Here is a 22107-nt window from a genome sequence, read left to right as displayed (position 1 = left end):
AAAAGATAATAATAAAATTTTAAAAATTAAAAAACCCCAGTCTCGTTCAGTATTGGAAAATATGGGAGTAGAAGCAAATTTTATATTATAAAATAGCATCATCTTGCCTAATATAAAATTACACAATGAATTACCAAAGACCTTAACTTGTGATTTACTGTGCCCAGAACAAGCCTCCCCCCAACCATTTCATTCATTTCACTTGTTCACGACTCACCTGAGGTCCCTTGGCTCCCTTGGATGGCGCTCCCCACCTCACCGCTGAGACCCTGAGTGGATGTATCTTTTGGACCTGAAATCCGTCCCTCTTCCCTGTTTGTTTCTAGCGTGAAAAGCCTGCCTTCCTTCCTTTCGTCCTTAGCGGTTGGGATTCTATCATGTATTTGTCGTCACCACCCCGCCAGGCACACACCTTCACAGTCACCTGTTTTCTATGTGCTTAATAAAGACTTTATTGAAAACATTTTGTACAACTTTGTGCCAGTTTTATAACTAAATTGCTATTTAGCGCTTCTGAACTGTGCTGAGAATTTCCCAGGGTTTTTTTTTGTCTTGAGCCATATTGTTGAGAAAAGATAATTATAAGGAGGCTTAACAACAGTGTAAACCTACTATATTTCAATAAAAATTTTTTTAAAAAAGAAGGCTTAAAGGGGCTACTCTTGCCAAAGGGGTGGAGATTGCTACTAAAAAGACTGTAAATAGGACAGTAGGAGACAATGAGTGGAGACTTGCTGGCGGGTTTAGCCGCTGCGCCCACGCTGGCGATAGTTGTTTGCAGCCATTAAATTACCCCATGGTCTGATTAATGCAGTTGCCACTTGTCACCACACTCCTAACTAATTAACTAATTCGCTTAGAGTTAAACTTGAAAGTGAAGAAGTCACAAATTTGTTCATACAGTGAGCCCATTTTATTCACTTGCTTTCATATCTCCATATGTAATCTTTGTATGTATTTTCAGAACTTAACCAAGAATTTTTTTCACAGATTATCTTTTGATATTTTTCATTCTACAGTTTGAAATTGTCTGCTACTGGGAACTAATGTTTTGAAGATCCTTTTTTTTTTTTTTTTTTTTTTACACAGGTATAGAGGAGATTTTTTTTTTTGTTTAGTTGAAGTGTAGTTGATTTACAATGTTGTGTTAGTTTCTGGTGTACAGCAAAGTGATTCAGCAAAGTGATTCAGTTGTACATATATAATATATTCTTTTTTGTGTTTTCCGTTATGGTTTATTACAGGGTATTGAAGATGGTTCCCTGTGCTGTACAGTAGGACCTTGTTTATCTATTAGTTTGTATCTACTAATCCCAAGCTCCCACTCCAACCCTCCCCCACGCCCTCCCCCCTTCCCCCCACCCGTGGCAACCACGAGTCTATGGAAGATCTTACTTCTTTAGTGTTATATAGAGTCCAGGCAGGTGACTTAAACTGAAAATTTTCATTTCTGTGGTCATCCTAAAATGAGCTTAGAAATTTTTTATAAATTAGTGTTGAATACGTCTTGTGATACATGAGGAAAACTTTAGTCATAGAAAGGGAAAATATTAACTTTTTCACAGCATAGGTGCTTTATAATTATTTTGCTGAGGTCTGATTTGGTCCTTACCACTGTTTTAAAAGTCTTGAGCATAATAAATAGTCTGTATTTCTTAGCCATATTTCTTTGCTTTTAGAATAAGTAAATTTGAATAATTATTTTCCTGTAGGCTTTTAAAGATTGATAAACACTAGGCTAATAGTTCCTCTTCTTTGTGTCAGTTTCTGTCTGTACCCATGAAATGATAGTCTTCTCTACCTTGGTTAAACAATTCATTGTCTTTTAATTTTTTGTAGTCAATTTTATTGCGTTATAATGTACCTATAATAAAATGCCGTCATGGAAAGTGTATAAAGTGAATTTTTAATTTATGCACCCGTATACCCACAACCACAGTCAAACCGAAGGACAGTTCTACACCCTAAAGGTTGCTTGTCCCCCTTCCTAGACAATCCCAGCCCCAGCCCCGGCCCTAGGAAACCTAGGAAAGTGTGTCTTTTCTAGAGTTTCCTGTAAATGAAATCATACAGAATCTATTCTCCTGTGTCTAGCTTCTTTCACTCATCCAAACCACACATCACTCAATTCTTTCTTTTTCTGGTGAGTAGTATTCCACTGAATAGACAGCAATCTATTTACCCATTCATCCATTGAGAGACTTGGTTTTTACAGTAAAAACATGTCAACAACATTAAAAGACATCATCAAATGCAATGTCCATTAACCTACCATCAGTAACATGGCAACTATTTTTAATTTTGTAGATTTTCCTCCCAGATGATTTTCTTGAAAAAATTAGTTACAAAAATAATTTTTTACTTTTTGTATACAGCTATCATAAATATCGTTTCTATATAATGTTCATAATTTCCTTTAAAAACTATATACTGTTCTAACAAGTTCATTTGCTATATTGGACTTGTCTGATTGTAGGAGAGCTAGATTTTTTTTTCTCTCTGAAAGTGTTGTTAAGAAAACACTGTAGTGAATAGTTTACAAAACTTTCTTTCCTGTTGAGATTTTCCTCAGAACAAATCTCCAGTGTTGCAGTGAAGGGAGATTACACAAGAGATGGACTTTCTAAGGACATAAAAAGAAAAAATCATAGAGCTGGATAGACAGTAAGTTCCTAGACTTTGGGTTCATCAGGCCTGACTTTGAATCTTGGTTGTGTAACCCTGAGAAAGTTAAGTAACCTCTCTGAACATTATAAGATTATGTACATACGTGGCCCAGCACAGTGCTGTCCCATAATCTTGTTTTCCAAAAAGATTATACTAACTTATACTACCAGTGACCAGTGCATATATACCTCACTTTCACCCATTTTATCATTCAGAAAAATTTTTGCTAATTTAATAGAAGTTATCTCATTCTCTTCAATTTGTGCATGTTGGATTTCTAGGAAGGAAAACATTTCTCTGTGGATTTGCATTTCCTCTTACAAGAAGTGCCTATTTTATTTTCATTGCTCATGTGTCTCTTAATATAGCTATTGCTCCTTGCCTTACAATTTTTTTCTTTTAATTCTGTTTCCCTGTCTGTTGTTTTTGCCCTTTGTTTCTGGCTTTGTTTTTTTCCTTGTAAAGAAATTAAACTCTTCACATTTTAAAATCAGTCATTTCCTTTTGCAGTTTCTATGGCTTCAAAGGGCTGTGTGGCTTCCTTCTTCCCCATCTCCTGTGGTCATTGTAACAATTATGGGTCCGAGTTCTCTTTGTAGCTTATGTTCGTCAGTATAGCCAGCGATTCTGTCCTCAGTTGTGTGTTCACGCGTGTGTGCGGTGTGTGTGTGTTTGAGGTGGGGTATTTACCTATTTTTCTGATGAGACTATGGCTCCCAACTCATAAGAGTAAATGAGCAAATCTTAGATCTGATTCAGAAGATGCCTGGCTTCAGCTTAGATACTTGTTGGGGAACAAAGCCCCTGTAGGTGCCTGTTTATTTTTATTTTTCCCAAATCAGCATTATGGTAACTTCCATTTAGTATCCAGAGGCCAAAATAAGACTTGAAAAATCCTTTGGAGAAATGGAAAATAGCGATGTGATGACTGTTCAGGGAAGACAGATCTAGATCCACTCAGGTTTTCCGTCAGCATCTCTTATAAAAGGAACAGTAGACTCTCCTATCTGTCCAGCCCCTGATAGAGAATTTCATTCCACCTACTGCCTTTAAAATTAAGACAAGTCCCCAAAGTTTACACTAGAGGAGTCTCATGAAGTATCCCCCCCACCACCATTTTTTATGTGTAGGAAAATAATAAATGTTCCATTACATTTTGATACATGTAGGAAAAGTATTTCTTTGTCACCATCATTACTGTGACTCTGGGGTAATTCTTTTGTGGCATAAATAGGAGTCTTGTATGTAAAGCAGGTATTTACTTTTATCTTACTGATTGGGTTATCTCTAAGTATTCTACAATTCTTTCTTAATGTCACGCTTTTCTTTTATGTGTACCCGTGTAAAGTCTTTATCATTTAAAAGTGAGGGGGCGGGACTTCCCTGGTGGCGCAGTGGTTAAGAATCTGCCTGCCAATGCAGGGGACACGGGTTCGAGCCCTGGTCCAGGAGGATCTCACATACCCCGGAGCAACTAAGCCCGTGCACCACAACTACTGAGCCTGCGCTGTAGAGCCCGCGAGCCACAACTACTGAAGCCCATGTGCCTAGCTCCCGTGCTCCGCAACAAGAGAAGCCACTGCAATAAGAAGCCCGCTTGCTGCAACTAGAGAAAGCCCACGTGCAGCAACAAAGACCCAACGCAGCCAAAAATAAATGAATGAATTAATAAATTTTTAAAAAATCTTTAAAAAAGGGGGCATACATCTATTTCTTGCTTTCTTGCCTTGAGAATAATACTTAATAACTTTACTGAGTAATGAGCATTTTTCATTTTCTTTAGTATGAAAACAGATTAAAAATTAAATACCTTATTTTCTTCTAGACGGCAATGGAGGTAATGCAGTTTAGCAAGGAAGAAGTTCGGGAAGTTTTGAGGTTGCTTGCTGGTATATTACATCTTGGGAACATAGAATTTATCACTGCTGGTGGAGCACAAGTTTCCTTCAAAACAGGTAAGATTGCTCCTCCCGCCTTTACTTCCTTGACTTTTGCCTCATGGGAAACATAGATCTAAAATCCTTACTATCTGGCCTTTAACAGAAAAAATTTTTCGAGCCCTTGAGTAAGAGCTACAGAACTTTGTATCTGATGTGAACGGTCAGCTAATAAAGGGTCAAAGCATCTGACAAGTGATTACTGGCTGTGTTCTCAAGTTTACTAAGAAAGAAGGACAGTGAGCCCAATAAGAGGAAATAGGAGCGACAAGAATTGGATGTAGGAGAAATGTTATGAATCAGGCATAAGTGTTGCCGTAGCTATTCATGGTTATTGAAGGCTGCCATAGTGGAATGGTTAAGACCATCAGTTTTCAAGCCAGAGTGATTGGTTCGTAGCCCAGCTCTGCCACAAGCTGTTTCCTCGGGTTACTTATCCCTTCAATACTTGTGACTTCTCATCTGTGAAGCACACGACAGAGACGTGTTGTCAAGTTTGAGTTAATATACACATAACAATATCAGTTATCTTCCTAGAGTGATTTATTTTTTAAACTTTTCTGATAGACGCAGTGGATAAGGGTGTGGAGGCTGGGAATTGGATGAGTTGAAGTTCAGAGTAGCCCTAGAGTTGTCCAGGGCTGAGGCCTGTCGTTCTCAAACGTTTGGTCCCAGTGCCTCTTAATAACTTTAAAATCACAGAGAATTCTGAAGAGCTTTTGTTCCCGTGGGTCATATCTGTTGATGTTTACTGCATTAGAAATTAAAACAGAGGCAGTTTAAAAAAAATAAATTCGCTCTAAAATAACCATAATAAACCCATTGCATATATTACAATAAATATCATTATTTTATTTGAAAGACCATCTTCCAAAACAAACCAAAACAAATCAGTGAAGACTGACATTGTCTAACGATTTTGTAAATTCTTACAATATCTGATATAACAGAGGACAGCTGGATTGTCCTGCTTCTGCCTTCAGTGTGTTGGGCTACCTCATGTCATGTAGCTTCTGGAATATTCTTCTGTATACTGGTGAGGGAATGAGAGTGAAAAATCAAATAACATCTTAAGTCTTATTTATTGAAATAGTTATGACCTTGCTAACCTCTTGAGGGTCTTGGGGAACCCGCCTCAGGGTCTTTGGACCATACTCAGTCCAAGCACCAGGTTCTTTGCTGTAAACCGAAGACTTATTAAAGGAGTGAATAACCTACCAGTAGAACGTGTGTCCTATAGGTCTTGCCTGAGGGACTTAGGAATATTCTCTGCTTTACTGTGTCGCTCTGTGGAGTTGGCTTTGCACCCATTCGGGGTCCCATGGCCTGTGTGTCCACGTTTGCCTTGTTCTTCCTCCCCAGCCTTGGGCAGGTCTGCAGAGTTACTTGGGCTGGACCCGGCACAGCTCACAGACGCCTTGACCCAGAGATCCATGTCCCTCCGGGGGGAGGAGATCCTTACGCCTCTCAACGTTCAACAGGTACGCGTGTGGCCCTCAAAGCAACTTTTAAAGATGCTCCTGGATCTGCAGATCTGTGGCTTTGATTCGAATAAGTAGCTGCAGTGAACCATTTGAATGAGTTTGGCTCAGGATCAAAATAAAGAAGACATCCACACTGAGGGGAATAGACAAAGTGGTTCAGTTGTCTTCTTAGAGACAGTGTAGCAGAGTCATTAGCAGAAATGGGCCTGATGGACATTGCCCAAGTTTGAGTCTTGCCTCTTCGGCTTATTATATTTTGTTCTTGCGAAATTTATTCACTGTGCCTCAGTTTCCTCCTCTGTAAGACAAGGATAATTATACCTAATTCATAGGATTCTAGTAAGGATGATAATAAAAAAATATATGCTAAATGCTTAATGACTGGTGCAGAGTAAGAATTAAACATTAGCTGTAATAATAATAATTATTATTATTATTAATGAAAACAGTGCAACAGTATGTTGTATTACTTATTTTTGCTTCTGCTACTGCCTTGAGCCTCTTATATGTGCTAGCCCATCTCATAGCTGCTTCTTGACTGGATAAGTAAAAATGCTAAGCATGCCATGAAGAAAACTTTTATGTGTACAGAGTAAAATATGAGAAGATGATAATGAGAGAGGTCAGGTCTTAATTATTGTTTTAAACCTGATAAAATTTGTAGCTACGGGTTCAGATCCTTTCTTATAACTCAGTATAAAGTTGAATTTGAAAGCCAGATACTTCAAGGAATTCTTGGTGAATCCTGCTGTAAAGTAAATAAGCAAGCTCCAGGTTACCCTTTCTTTAGACAGCTGTGTTTGCCTAGATGGTATTGGCTTACTTGACATGGGGTGCTAGATGTTGAGTGAGTGTGTCTCCCGAGTGGGGCGGGGATGGACTAGCCTGTCTGGGCTGCCTGGGGTCATCTGGGCACCGTGGCCCTGTCTCCTCTTCCCACAGGCAGTAGACAGCAGGGACTCCTTGGCCATGGCACTTTACGCACGCTGCTTCGAGTGGGTGATCAAGAAGATCAACAGCAGAATCAAAGGCAAAGATGACTTCAAATCTGTTGGCATCCTTGACATCTTTGGATTTGAAAACTTTGAGGTATGCTTCCAACGAGTGGGATAATCTTAAGCAAACCTCTTGAAACGAACATGGATATGTTTCTCTGCAGATTTTTTTTTTGCCTTTTTAAAAAATGTTTTATTGGAGTATGGTCGATTTACAATGTTGTGTTAGTTTCTGCTGTACAGCAAAGTGAATTAGTTATACATATACATATATCCACTCTTTTTTAGATTCCCATATAGGTCATTACAGAGTATTGAGTGGTGTTCCCTGTGCTCTACAGTAGGTCCTTACTAGTTATCTATTTTATATATAGTAGTGTGTATATGTCAATCCCAATCTCCCAATTTATCCTTCCCCCCCTTTCCCCCATGGTTACCATAAGATTGTTTTCTACATCTATGACTATTTCTGTTTTGTAGATAAGTTCATTTGTACCATTTTTATTTTAGATTCCACATATAAGTGATACCATATGATATTTGTCTTTCTCCGTCTGACTTACTTCACTCAGTATGACAATCTCTAGGTCCATCCATGTTGCTGCAAATGGCATTATTTCATTTTTTTTTTATGGCTGAGTAATATTCCGTTGTATATATGTACCATGTGTTCTTTATCCATTCCTCTGTCGATGGACACATAGGTTGCTTCCATGTCCTGGCTATTATACATAGTGCTGCAGTGAACATTGGGGTGCATGTATCTTTTTGAATTATGGTTTTCTCTGGGTATATGCACAGGAGTGGGACTGCAGGATCATATGGTAGCTCTACTTTTAGTTTTTTAAGGACCCTCCATACTGTTCTCCATAGTGGCTGTTTGGCCTTTTTATGTAATAGGGAGGGCTCTAAAGACACTTGTTGAATGGTTTCCCCCTTTAGGTGAATCACTTTGAGCAGTTCAATATAAACTATGCAAATGAGAAACTTCAGGAATATTTCAACAAGCATATCTTTTCTTTAGAACAACTGGAATATAGCAGGTAAGCGCTCATCAAATTCCATTTCAAATTTTTTAAGAAAATGAGCGCCTACATTGGATAGTTTTGAAGCTATATTTTACTACAACCTGGCCCTTTTTAATCTTTGTACAGAGAAGGCTTAGTGTGGGAAGATATTGACTGGATAGACAATGGAGAATGCCTGGACTTGATTGAGAAGGTAACACACTGTTGAAGAATTGTTAACAGTCCCAAGGGTGTCCAGCTGGGCTGATTCATATTTATGGGAACAAAAGAGCTTGTACTAACACATACATCAAAGATGTGAATGTTTAGAGCACAATGGACCGTTTGGAAACACACATGTAAATGTGCAAGGTTGAATTTAAATACTTGGCTGCTTCAAACCCATTGTCTCGTTGAAGTCAATATTTTAAGAATCAACAGTGTGCAAATTGGCTTCCCATAGATTTTAAGTCATCATCAAAAACTCTGCAGTTCCGATAGTGGATTGGCCAGTTGTAAAAGTTTTGTCCACCAAATTGCAGGGGGTTCAGATTTTTTAGTATGGAATGAACTAGATTTCTTAATAGTGTGTCACTCTGAATTTTTCAATCTGAGAAGTTACTATGCCCTTTTGACCACTTACTTGATAGAGAGTAGAGAGGAAAGGAGCTGTAAAAATATACAGAGCCAAAAACTTCTAATTCATATTTAACCTTTTTTCCCCTCTTCTAGAAACTTGGTCTCCTAGCCCTTATCAATGAAGAAAGCCATTTTCCTCAAGCCACAGACGGCACCTTATTGGAGAAGTTACACAATCAGCATGCTGTATGTCCAAACCTGCCAATTCCTCCTTGTGTCTGAATAGCACATCTGTGGATTAAGATGTGACACCTGACAGATTTCGGTGCTGTTGACCCTACTGTGCCTCCCACAGTGAATTTTTTTTTTTCTCAAACAAAAGCTTTTCTCTGCTATAACTAAATGGAAATAAGCCAAAGACATAGATTGTAGGCTACTTGTCAGAATATGCCCATGTTTAGCTCAAGTATAAAATTTAACATTTTTAACCTACTGTAATGACACAGACCAGAGTTGCCTGGTTTTGATGAAGTGCATCACACGACGTGTCCTAAACCTCTGATAGGGCGTGGATTTTGCAATTGTTTTCACTGTCAGTTATAGTTATACTGTCAGGAAATCAGTGAGTGAATTTAGGCATTTCTATTTTTTTTTTTTTTTTAGAATAACCACTTTTACGTGAAGCCCAGAGTTGCAGTCAACAATTTTGGAGTGAAACACTATGCTGGAGAGGTAACTCCCTTTTTTTAAAAAAATTTATTTTATTGATGTATAATTGATTTACAATGTTGTGTTAATTTCTGCTGTACAGCAAAGTGATTCAGTTATTATATTCTTTTTCCATTATGGTTTATCACAGGATATTGAATATAGTTCCCTGTGCTATACAGTAGGACCTTGTTGTTTATTCATCCCATCATGTTGTTAATCCCAAACTCCCAATCCAACCCTCTCCCACTCCCCCCCCCACCCTTGGCAACCACAAGTCTGTTCTCTAAGTCTGTGAGTCTGTTTCTGTTTCGTAGATAAGTTCATTTGTGTCATATTTTAGATTCCACATGTAAGTGATGTCTTATGGTATTTGTCTTTCTCTTTCTGACTTCACTTAGTATGATAATCTCTAGGTCCATCCATGTTGCTGCAAATGGCATTATTTCATTCTTTTACTACAAATAGCTGAGTAGTATTCCATTGTATATATGTACCACATCTTCTTTATCCATTCCTCTGTCAGTGAACATTTAGTTTGCTTGCATGTCTTGGCTATTGTAAATAGTGCTGCTGTGAACATAGGGGGTGCGTGTATCTTTTGAACTAGAGTTTTGTCCGGATATATGCCCAGGAGTGGGATTGCTGGATCACGTGGCATCTCTCTTGTTAGTTTTTTGAGGAGCCTCCATACTGTTTTGTATAGTGGCTGCATCAGCTTAGTGTAGGAGGGTTCCCTTTTCTCCACACCCTTGGAGAGGTAACTTCTTAATCAAGATCCTTGCTGATATTTGCCCATTTCGTATTTAGAGAATAGTAATTTCAGAAGCCAGTCATAAATATATTGAACTAACATCTCTTCACGGACCCAGCTTTTAAAGGGGATGCTTATGGCCTGAAATGATTCTTTTGATCAGTTCTGCCTTCTCTTGTTTATTTTGGAAAACCAGGTGCAGTATGACGTGCGGGGCATCTTGGAGAAGAACAGAGATACCTTCAGGGATGATCTTCTCAACTTGCTGAGGGAAAGCCGGTGCGTCAGTCTCCTCCCCGAGATGTCAGACTGATGTTTGTGCAGATGCTTTTAATTCACGAATATAGAAAAAATTAATGTGCGGGCAACTGATTTATCATCTTCTTCCCCGGGCAATATTTCATCAATAAAGTGATCCGAGAGATAGAAAATGGTACTAGCGGTAGTGACTACCATTTAATGAGGTAGCATTGGAATAGTAAATCCATCATGTTATGCAGGTGAGGAAATTAAGACTTACAGTGATTAAGTGACTTGCCCAAGATCCCTCAACTAGATTTGATCTGGTCTGCTTGGCTCAGGGACCTAAGATTTTAACCAGTATGACGTACTATCTTCATAGCAAGCTTAGAGCTGTGCGTTAAATTGACTTCAGCCTCGGGTGTGTAGGACCCTATGTCTCTCATTAGTGTAAGGGGTATCGAGAGAAATAAACAAGTATTAATTCAGCTAAAATGATAGATTAATTACCCATTCATTTATTCATTCATGAATTGTAAATTCACATCATTAAATCGGTAGTTAAGGAAAACATGCTGAAAGTTTTAGTGATTAGTTTAGCTATTTGTATGTATTAAACCAGGAGGCTTCCTATTTTTAGGAGGCTTTGTGAGAGAGAAAGGAGGAAAACAGCCCTTGCCTTAAAGTTGTCAATACCTGTGTCAGATCCAGCGTGAGTCTCTAACACACATATTTAATGTCTAAGGAGGGAAAGCACAATTACTAAGAAGCTGGAATACTTTTAGAAATGAAAGCATTAGGTGGCCCCCTGTCACTTAGGTAGAATTGGGGTGAAGGGAACCCCTCTAAAGTGTCAGCTTAGAAGCTCAGGGTGGAAGTGTTTGATCTTTCAACTTGTTTTAACCCTCTTTTATGAGGATTCCCTAATTACAACCTTGTCAGCTATTTTTATTTTTAGATGAGTTTTCAGGTCTGTAAAAATGGTGACGTTTTAAAAATACCATAGCAGGTTACCTATCTCTCAAAGCAGATTTAAAGTGATACATTTAAATAAAAGCAGTGTCTTGAGGTTAACTGGAACATTTTGTTGTGAAAAAGAGCACAGGCCTGGAGACCCGCGAGATGGCCTTTCACTGGTTGCCTCCGTCATAACGTCAAGCGGCTGTGGAAGTGGGGTGAAGAACGTTGTTTCAGCCCCAGGTTTCTCTCTGTAGAAGGAGGGGCTTGGGCTATTTGCTGGCCCCGCTCTCTTTTGCCTTTGGCATCTGTGACGTTTTAATGGAACCCAAAGCTTTTCTCCAAAGTGCTCAAAGCACAGAGAAGTTCAAAGAGCGAGAATGAAACATCACCCTGGGATGAAAGTGAGAAAGGGTCAAGCAGAAGAGAAGTGATGAAGGAAGTGCTGGCATTGTCCCCCTGAGGGGCGTGGATGCCGGACCGTCTCTTTCCTGGTCCCCGCGAAGCCACCCCACACACACACCCCACCCCGGGTTTATAGCCCAGAGCATCTTCCGTGCAAGGAAGATAAAAAAAAAATCCTGAGAAGCCTTTTACTTTCTCAGCAGTGGCAGTAGATTCTACAGAACGTTTAAATAATAATAACAACAAACATCAGCACTTAGGATGTGCCAGGCATCACACTCAGCCTTTTGCCTTCGCTTCCTCATTTCATTCTCACCCCAGCTTTATAGCATAAATCCCAAAGTGACCCCCGTTTTCCAGATGAAAAAACAGGCCTAGAGAGAGGCAAGCATCGTGTCTAAGTCACACAACTAGGAAGTGGGGGGGGGGGGCTCACTCCAGAGTTAACATCTTTCCACCTGTTACCTGGTCGCATCTTCGCCACCCTGAGGTGCACGACACAAACCCCTCCCTTCCCCAGGGCGTGGAGTCTGCAGAAGCTCAGCAGAGCTCAGCGGTCCTAAGTGGCTTGTCGCCCTGAGTCATCTTCATGCCAGTCCCCTTCTCTTCCGCAAGACTCTGGTGCTCCGAAGCGGCCACGTCTGTTTTCAGTGCCTAAAGCTCTTTGGCAGTGGTTGGTGTGAAATCTTTGGATGCTGTCTTAGCTCTTCCAGGGTTTGGTGTGTTATTTTCAGTGGGGAAATGCATTGTGATTACAGTAATCCAGGACCTAATAACTGAGTGTGCACCCCTCATGGCCCTCCTGCTCTCCGCTCACACAGATTCGACTTCATCTACGACCTCTTTGAACACGTTTCAAGCCGCACGAACCAGGATACCTTGAAATGTGGAAGCAAACATCGGCGGCCCACGGTCAGCTCGCAGTTCAAGGTTAGTCTACGCTGCTGGCCTGGGCGGATCCATCTTTATTGTGATTTTAAGAATTGAAAATAGGAAATGGGTATCTGTGAGGTCTGTGGAAGTGTTTATTTATTTATTTTTTTCTATCATCCTTTTAAACCAGACAGGGCTTTAGGAAGAAAATATACTTTTTTTTTTTCCTGAGCCAGATGAAAAAAAAAATGTAGATTTTTTTTTTGTCTTGTTAAAAATAAATAGCTACTTATTCTAAGCTTACGAAATAGTAAGTCTTCATAAGAAGGACTGTTTAGTCATTTGGGGTCACTCTGATTTGTATTTAAAGACTCATGTGCATATAAAGTATCTTTCTTCCTGTGTCTGGATTGTTTTTATTTTTCCCAGGTATGTTTACAGTATAACTAGGACGAATAACCAAGTGCATGGTTAAACAAGATCAGTGTCAGTTACCTTGTCCACATGTCCAGAATTCAGGGAAAATAAGAAACATTCTTATGTGCATTTTAAGTATGTAAGCCTTTTAGGTAGTTTAGAGGCAGATAACACGAAGACCATTTCTCTAACTTAGTTGTTCTGCTTTACCCCCAAATCTTAGCATGAGGGGGAGCTGGAGGCATGTCAGTCAACAGACCTTTATTAAATTTGCCCTCTGGGAGGCTCTCTTCCATTTAGTTAATCAAAGTTGGATGCTTTCGAGGTGGGCGGGTTCTGTGTTAAGGTCTGTTTACAGCATGGCTGGGGATGAGCTGGCCCACAGCACCACGGCTGACAGTGTTGGGCAGGTGTGACCCTTACAGGATACAATAATAATAATAATAGCTGCCGTTTATCATACACCCTCTATGTTCCAGTCATTGGGGGCTGATCACTTTATATATGCTACCTTGTTCACTTCTCCCATATTCTTAGAAGTACGTATTCTTGTCCCCACTTTACAGATGAGGAAGCTGAGGTTTAGAGAATGGAGGCTTGCTCAGTCCCTCTGAGGACTTGAGGACTTGAGTCCCTCTGAGGATTTGAATTGAACCTCGGTCTGTCTGACTCTAAACCCTAGGCTCTTAATCATCCAGCGGCATTGTTACATTGTCTTTTTCTGGGTCAGTGTTGCCTGGAGTTGTCTTGGAAGGCTTTGTGGATGTTTGGGACTTAAATTGGACTAGGAATCAACGAAATGGAAGAGAGTGAGCAGGGCTTCCAGGCAGAGACAAAGGCAAGAGGCGGACTCCTGAGTCAGGAATGTGAGTCCTGTTCCCAGAGGACGGGACACCTTGTATGAAGTTAAATGGGTACCATACCAGAGTATGAAGGGCCATGAATTCCAGGACATTCTGTCATCTGTGAGAAATCCTAAAGCTTTCTGAGCACAGAAATAACTAATCAATGTAGTAGACGACCCAGTTTCTTCAACAGTAAAATTGTAAGAAGGAAGAAACAGACAAATGGAGATGAGGGAAAACCAACAGATTAAAACAGACTGAATAGATATATCAACCAACTACACTACTACGGGGACCTTATTTGCATTCTGATTTCAAAGAATACACTATTTAAAAATTATGAAATTCGAGACAGTTGAGTATTTTAAAATGAAACTTGAGCTAGTTGCACCTTTTCACATTGATATTAAGGAATTTGTGTTAAATCTTTTCAGGAACGATATTGTGGTTACCTCTGTATGTTTTAAAGTTTTTAGCCTTTGAGAATACATAGTGAAATATTGAGGAATGAAATAACACAATGTCGGGGATTTGCTTTCCTACTAGAAGTGGGCGTAATGTGTAGGGGGATGGGGTTCAGATGAGGTGAGATGAGCCGGCAGCTGAAGCTGATAATGGGTACTCATTACAGGCTCTGTCTGCTTTGGTAAATGTTAAAAAATCTTCACAATTAAAAAAAACTTAAAAGACAGTAGTATTACAGAAGATTGATCTGCCTGGTGATTTGAAGGAAGAATGAGAGATTTTAGCTCAAAGACCAGTGAGGTACTGGTGTAAGCTGTCATTTTGATGGAAATAATTAATTAAGAGGAACAACTTCACTGGAGAGTGGATACTTCTCAGGTTTTCTGTATAAACATTGAAATATCCCAGGGTGGTTTTTTTGCTGGTTAACAGAACAGTTTTTTGTTTGTTTGTTTATGGTACTATGTCAAGGAAGTAATAAATGAGTTTTGCATATGTAAAATGACTTCTATGACAATTATAATACCTTTGTTTTATTAGAATGACATGATTAAAAATAAAAATGCTATTATTCCTCAGATATATATTGTTTTCTTTTTCTTATTTCTGATGAGTGCCTAGGGTGCTGAGAAATTTAAAGACACAATAAGAGACTAAATCAACATATACTTTTTCCTTTCTAATAGGACTCCCTGCATTCCTTAATGGCAACGCTAAGCTCCTCTAATCCTTTCTTTGTTCGCTGTATCAAGCCAAACATGCAGAAGGTAAGATTTACGACAGTTCTAGACTGACACTGTCTTATTTAAGGACACCGCCTCCTGGTGTGGTTACTCAGAGATTTGGTTTCCCCAAAGTCCTTTCATTATAGATGGTTGGAAATGTATATGACATTATTATAATATAACATTCACTGGAAAAAATCCCTTTGTCTTTTGGGCCTATTTGTCTGCTTTTGAATGATGCCATTATGCTTTAGAGAAATCTGGTTTAAAAGAAAACATTGTGAAGCCTTTGCATTTTTTTTTAAGCATTGGTTTGAAGTTCTTGGGCAAGCTCCAGAATGTGATATACCTTTTTTGGAAGAAGTGGTTGGTGTGTTTTTTGTTGTGGTAGAGTTCTTTTTCATTTTATTTTCTTTTGCTTTATTGTTAAACATGACAGTGTCTGTATTCTAAGTAGTAATAATGGATTTTAAGGACTTTTACTCGTTGGTTGTAACTAATTAGCAAGACTCCTGTTGTCGGAAGTTTTTGTGTCTAGGCTCTTGGTTTTAGCTTTTTAATGCCATGTCCCGATCAGAAACAATGTGAGTTTTATACAGAGAATCTATCTGAACAAAAAGATTTAGTATTAGGTGAATGCAGCTGTTGAGTCTAATGCTAAATGGGCAGCTTGCCATAAAGTGCTGTTAAAAAACTGAAATTATTTTGATTTGGCAAACATCTGCTCTTAGTTACCCCTGTAAAGAAAGGAAAGCCCCCAACAAAATAATAATGTCAAGGGCCTCTCATGTGGAAGAACTAGATGCTATCCTCATAAGGATTAAGATAAGGAATCTGACCTGAACTGTTTCCCATGAGACTTGTGTTATGTTCCATAATGCCGCTGTCAATAACTTTGCTGATGCTAAATCTTATTTTTACTTTGTTTACCAGTTACCTCTGACTTAATATTACAGTGATTCCTCACTTAGAGTTTAAGGGTTTTTTTTATAAGAACCACAGTGTTGAATTCTGTCTTCTAGGAAGGCAAAACTCAATGAGGGGAGAATAATCTGTTTGGTTTGTTACCTTACTCTGAGGTGTGATGGGGAGAGTTTGGCATTTGTGTGGCGTAAAGTAGCTGAGACTGGGGTTCTGTAGATCTGTGATGACTTAATGTGCATCGGTTCTGGCAGTTGACATAGTAACTCATCTTTTCGTTTTTCAAATTTATAGTAAAATGTTTTAGGTTATCACAAAAAACGGCAACTAACTTAACAATACATAGCTTTCTTTGACATAATGTTGGAAATTAATAGTTAAAACATAACCATGTACCATGTCAGCTGGCTTATATCCACCTGCTGTGCTTTATAAAACCCCAATGGGCAGGATCTACAAGATGATATAAATGGGCTTGGCGTTTTGGGTCTACATTCACAGGAGCTGTGTAACCTCTGCCAGTGTTTCTTTCTTCTTTTTACAACAGGGGTAATAACACCATAACTTAAAGATGCATGTTTTCCCGCAATTTAAGGTCTTGGGTATTGAGATGCATCTTACAGCTTTTTGGCGAACCGTAGTTTAAGTGGGAACTCTTTTCTCTCTTCTTAGTGGTGCAGTAATTGTGCAGTTTTACAGCCATTGGCACCTTAGATTCAAAGAAATGGAGGGGACCTGCCAGTGCTTATTTATAAGGATAGAAATTTGAATTTTAAAATCTCAGTCCTCCATGTTTTTGTTTTCTTTCTTGGATGGCATGGACTTCGTTTTTCCTTTAAATCGTAATCACTTTTGAAATCAGGCCTGCTTGAAAACACATCAACAGCCAGAATGTTGAAGAAATTGCCTCTTTTTGATGTTTATTTTTCCTTGCTGGGACTTGGTTGTGCCTAATTGCTTTGGTGTTTGCATTTTAAAAAATGACCCAACCCAGTCTCTGGTTCCATTTCTGTTGGCTCACAGCCCTTTTCACCTCCTGACCGGTGGCAGGCACTAATTAATAACCTGCCAGGAGATGGGCTGAAGAAGACTTTGAAAAACGTCTCCGTGCCATTTTCAAGGCACCCAGCAGGTCAGACGTGAGAACTGACTTGTCTGAGGCCTAAGATGTAGGTGTAGTATTAAGTGTGAAGGGGCTAATTAGACTATGGAAATAGTAAATTACAACTCGCTTAGCATTCATTTAGTTCCGTTGCAAATATTGGAGTGTTACTGGTGATGATATAGGAAATACATGTAAACAACCCTCATTTAGAGTTTCTTATGACTTTTCTTTTGTCCAAAGATAGATGCTTCTAGAAATCTCACAGGGAAAATCTTGCTTGCCTTTGCCCAGAGATGGGGAATGTGTATTTCCTCAGTCCTCACCTCATGCCCTCCTCAAGTCAGACGTTCATTACGGGGGCTTGAGAGGATGTATTCAGATGTACGTATATAGAGGTGTTTTGTACATCATTCAGGCATGTAGATCATGGATTTGGGCAGCTTCTAGAGGTTTCTTTTGGCAATTCTGTGACCCAAAAGGCATAAGAACAATGGCTGTAAAGCCTGTGGCCTGGAGAACTGTGGCCTTAGAAAAAGTGGAGTAGTGGCTTGGTGCTTTTAGGAGCCTGTGCAGTACACCCAAGGCTCCCGTGGTGGCCTGGCCAGTGTGTGCACACGGCCCCGTGGGCCCCAGGCCTGTGGTACAAGCTGCCTCCTCTCCTTGGCGAGTGTGTGAGGCTCAGGATGGGCACTTGGGGTCCAAGCATCTAGAAATCCTTTTGTGGGAATATTATGGGTTTTCGTTATTTGGGATTTTTATGTTTTGCTTTGAAAAGCTGGTGTAAGCAGGGAGAACATAACTGACATGCTGGAACGATTATGTCAATTCAACTATTATAGTATGTGGACTTTTTTCTTTTTGTGAACAATTTGTAGCTAATCCTGAGCGTTGCAAAGAAGGCACTTCACTAGCGTTGCTGAGAAGTCCTCCTGGCGCTAAGTGATGAAGAAAATAAAGGCATACCTCTTGGTAGGGGCTGGCCTGCAGCCAGTTCTTTGCCTCAGATGGCACTGAAGGATGCAATCCTCCCCTCAGCTTAGAATTTTCAGTTTACAAAGGGCAGACTTCTCCATCAGACGGGTTTTAGTGGGTGACGTGGCCTCATAGCTTTTTTCTGTTGTGGTTTGCTTTAGGCAATAGTGTTTCTGGCCAGAAGTGCCCAAACCAACCCCAGGAGATTTCTGTATCGAAGAAAACCTGCTTTGCCTCCTCAGAATTTCTCCCCAAGGGTGTCCCGTGATCTCTGCCTTCTCTCCCTACCTGGTGCAAATAACTTCTAGTCAGAGAAGTCTGTTATTAACATTCCTTAGAAAAACCCTGCGGAGGTGCAGGACAGAATTAAAGAAGGGGACAGACCGATAGCTATCAGGAGAACCGTCCGGGCGTGAGAACTGGTTGTCTGCGCTTCCCAGCCCCGAGTGCGAGGCGGGGCCCACTTGCTGCAGGAGCGGAGCGGGGCTGTCGCGTGGAGCGCGCCTGGCTGGCTCTCCTCTCTCTTCTTCTGTGGGTTGGACGTGAGAAGCTCTCGGGTTCTAGGGAGAAGCATCCTCAACTCCTGCAGGGTCATCTTTGAGCTTTTTTTCTTTTTAAATAAATTTATTTATTTATTTATTTTTGGCTGCATTGGGTCTTTATTGCTGCACGTGGGCTTTCTCTAGTTGCGGCGAGCGGGGGCTACTCTTCGTTGTGGCATGCAGGCTTCTCATTGTGGTGGCTTCTCTTGTTGCAGAGCACGGGCTCTAGGCACACGGGCTTCAGTAGTTGTGGCGCGCGGGCTTCAGTAGTTGTGGCTCGCGGGCTCTAGAGCGCAGGCTCAGTAGTTGTGGCACACGGGCTTAGTTGCTCTGCGGCATGTGGGATCTTCCCGGACCAGGGCTCGAACCCGTGTCCCCTGCATTGGCAGGCGGATTCTTAACCACTGAGCCACCAGGGAAGTCCCCATCTTTGAGCTTTAACCCAGCGTAAGCGTATCCTCAAAGATTTTGTCAGGTCTTCTCCAAAAAGGCAGGATATGGGTCCCCTGAGTGGCCCTGACCCTGGGAGCTGCTGGGGGAAAGCTTCTAGCAGAGGTGGCTGCATGGGGTCAGGTTTATCTAGGGGAAGAGTGAAGAAGAGGGGTGTCCATGCCGAGGGGAGACCGGAGACCAGGCCTGCCAGGAGGGAAGCCGTGCATTCTGTGAGCCGGACTGCAGTCGTATTTGCCGGAAAATGAAACATCAAGCAGGAGAATGAAGCTGGAGACACAGGACTGGCCTGGCTGTGGGCGTCTTGTCTTAAAGCACTGTCTCCAGGCCCCGAGACATGAGGACGTGTGAACCGTGTCACGCCGAAGTCGTCTTTAAGAGACTTCAGGGGAGGCCAGTGCTTTCCTCTGAAGTGACTCCTGCTGACCTGTGTCCCTCTCTTTCATGGGGCCGCTGCTGACACCAGACTAGGTCCCTCTTTTAGACGACACTCAGGACCACACATGAAGTGAGAACGCTGCGCTGGCATTACGGAAACACGAGCCTTTTGTTTCCAGAGGCATCATGATTTGATTAATGGCTTCATGAATCGAGCACATTTAATCCTGGGGACTCATATTTTGTGTGAACCAGGTGCTGCCTGCCATTTTTTTCCCTAGTCGTTTTTGTTGTTTTTTTTTTTAAACAGAGGCCAAACATTTCTTTAAATAATTCTGATGATATTGTAGCATATTTCCTACCTTGAATTTTTTTGTCCTATTTTATTCTTCCTAGATCTTTTTCTCTCTCATTTTATTCATCTTATTTCTCTTGAGCCTTACTGAAACTTTATTCCAGTGACCCTTTACATTTCTTTTTAGGCTTTGGTATCTCTACCTCAGTGCTACTTTCTGAATAAGGTATTCCACCAATACGGAAGACCTTGGCCAAGTACAACTTTGCAGGGCCTGCCTCTTCCATCTTTGTGCCCCGCCGTGTAGCTCAGCCAGCATCCAGACTGTCATATGTGCTCAGTAAACGTTGAATCAAATTGCTCATAAAAGGACGCCATGGAGTTGCTCATGGTGTGTGAGTACTTGACTTTGCCAGAGATGAAGACTTAACGCACTATCTTGAATCCTTACTGCTATGCGTTCCATTTTGGTTTGTTTAATTGTTTTTGGATCATCTTCGATTTGTATAGTTGGAAGTTACCCTAGGGATACACCACTAGGTCAGTATTAGAGTGATGTCCTTACTGTGATCCAGTCTTTCTATGTTAATGTGTTATCTCTCCCTCTCCCAGCTGGCCCCCTTCTCAGACATGGCGCCCCCCGGCCCCCCGCCAAACCTCCAGGGTTTGGAGCCCTTTTGGAACAGCCGAGCACAGCACTGGAGACTCATTCACAAACACTTTAAGTTGGGCTTGGTGCCTCATACTCAGACACTGAGATCTCTAAGTGGGATCCCCCTCGGGAATGTGTTCCCTGGGCATGATTGGGTATGCAAATCTGCCAGATAACAAGGGTTTAACCTAGAAGGTTAAACACTGGATTTTAGCATTTTGATTGAACTTTCTGGAATTGTACATCATTCAGTCCAAACATCTATTACTGTATTGAATCGAAGACTCCCATGGTTGTAAAGGGCACCATTATTTATACATCCCTGTGGAAGCAGAAGCTCTACCTAGTTAACCAGGGCACGATGCTGTCTTATCTCCAGGCGCTTGCTTTTTAATTTGCAAGAATAAAGTGGAGGTCATTCGTCCACCGCAAATCCTTGCTTCACTGATAACACACTTACACCTTGTCACCCTGTTTCCAGGCCTTTCTGCAGGTAAAATAGCTTTCTGTTTCCCCGATGACTCTAGAGAGGAGGATTTAGACTACATTTAAAGGACAGCTGGACTCAGTGCAAGTACTTCCAATAGTGCCTGTGATTTTCAAAGACATTGAAAAGCTGTGATGAAATCCACGCACATCCGTGTGTGGAATTACGGCATGATGGTCAGCAAGTCACAGACACATTCAGGCAATTTGAGAGGGGAACATATTTGCGTTAAGAATTGATGAAATATGGTCGGTTTATCCCCTTTCAATGAGACGCAAAAGGATCAGCCTCCCTCTTCCTAAATAATTCCCAGGAACAGAGAACTTACTCTTTCCTTACACCTAAAGGCACCCTGTTGTCTTTTTAAAAGCTCTTACTATTTATGGGAAAGGTTGTACTTGTACTGCATGAAATCTGCATTTCCGCATCTTCCGTTCACTGGTTTTCATCAGTGCATAGGCGGCCCTGCTCCACTCCCGGCTGAGACATGGGGTACAAGGTGCCCTGGGTCTAGCGAGCTCTGATACACAGAGGCCCCGCCCATGTGGGCAGGCTATTGCTCAGGTGCAGGGCCCCTGAAGCATTGGGATGAAATCGAAATAGATCAAAGGTGTGTGACTGGTTATCTGTCGAGCCTGTTGTCACTGAGCGGTTGTGTGGCTTTGGGATTGTTTCCTTTTCTCCAAAGTGTGTAAAGTAACGGTGCCTGCTTAGGGGAGCAGCTGTAGGTATTAAATGAGGTAACGGGGACATGAAACAGCTACACTGAACTGTATGAAGCAGCCCATACTTGCGTTACGTGTTTGGGTTGGAAAATATGCTCACTTCATCCTCACAAGGTTAACCCCCAGTTTAAGCTGAATCAAGGAAAAGCTAAGACTATTGCCAGACCTCTTCCTTTTTGAGTTTAGTTTTAAATCTCATACCCTTGGCAGATTGTTGTAACTAGCTGCTGCTTTTTGTTTTTCTTTTTCTTTTTTTAATTTCCTTTAGTCTTTGACATGGTTATGGGATGAACATTTTGATTTCATTTTTTAAAAAAAACGAATAGACCTTCTTTTTTAGAATATTTTAAAATTTACAGAAAATTTGAGCATAGAGTACAGAGAGTTCCCGTATCACTCTCGCCTCCGACACACACACACAGACACACACACACACACACACACTTTCCCCTATTATTCACATCTTGCGTTAGTGTGGTACATTTGTTATCATTAGTGAACCAGTACTGATCTATTATTATT

General features: G+C 40.8%; 1 protein-coding gene across 1 annotated transcript in view; it reads left to right on the top strand.

The window, feature by feature from the left end:
- Positions 1 to 22107, top strand: part of MYO10 (myosin X) — a 212473-nt gene that overhangs the window by 125491 nt on the left and 64875 nt on the right. The window contains exons 10-19 of the mRNA XM_068535172.1: positions 4493 to 4622; positions 5967 to 6085; positions 7031 to 7177; positions 8026 to 8126; positions 8238 to 8304; positions 8823 to 8915; positions 9333 to 9401; positions 10328 to 10410; positions 12555 to 12663; positions 15020 to 15100. Of these exons, the coding sequence (XP_068391273.1) occupies positions 4493 to 4622; positions 5967 to 6085; positions 7031 to 7177; positions 8026 to 8126; positions 8238 to 8304; positions 8823 to 8915; positions 9333 to 9401; positions 10328 to 10410; positions 12555 to 12663; positions 15020 to 15100 (999 nt within the window). The remainder of the gene's footprint in view (positions 1 to 4492; positions 4623 to 5966; positions 6086 to 7030; positions 7178 to 8025; positions 8127 to 8237; positions 8305 to 8822; positions 8916 to 9332; positions 9402 to 10327; positions 10411 to 12554; positions 12664 to 15019; positions 15101 to 22107) is intronic.

Source organism: Eschrichtius robustus, chromosome 2, assembly GCF_028021215.1.
Source record: "Eschrichtius robustus isolate mEscRob2 chromosome 2, mEscRob2.pri, whole genome shotgun sequence".
Classification (NCBI taxonomy): Eukaryota; Metazoa; Chordata; class Mammalia; order Artiodactyla; family Eschrichtiidae; genus Eschrichtius; species Eschrichtius robustus.
This window is presented reverse-complemented; position numbering and strand designations above follow the sequence as displayed.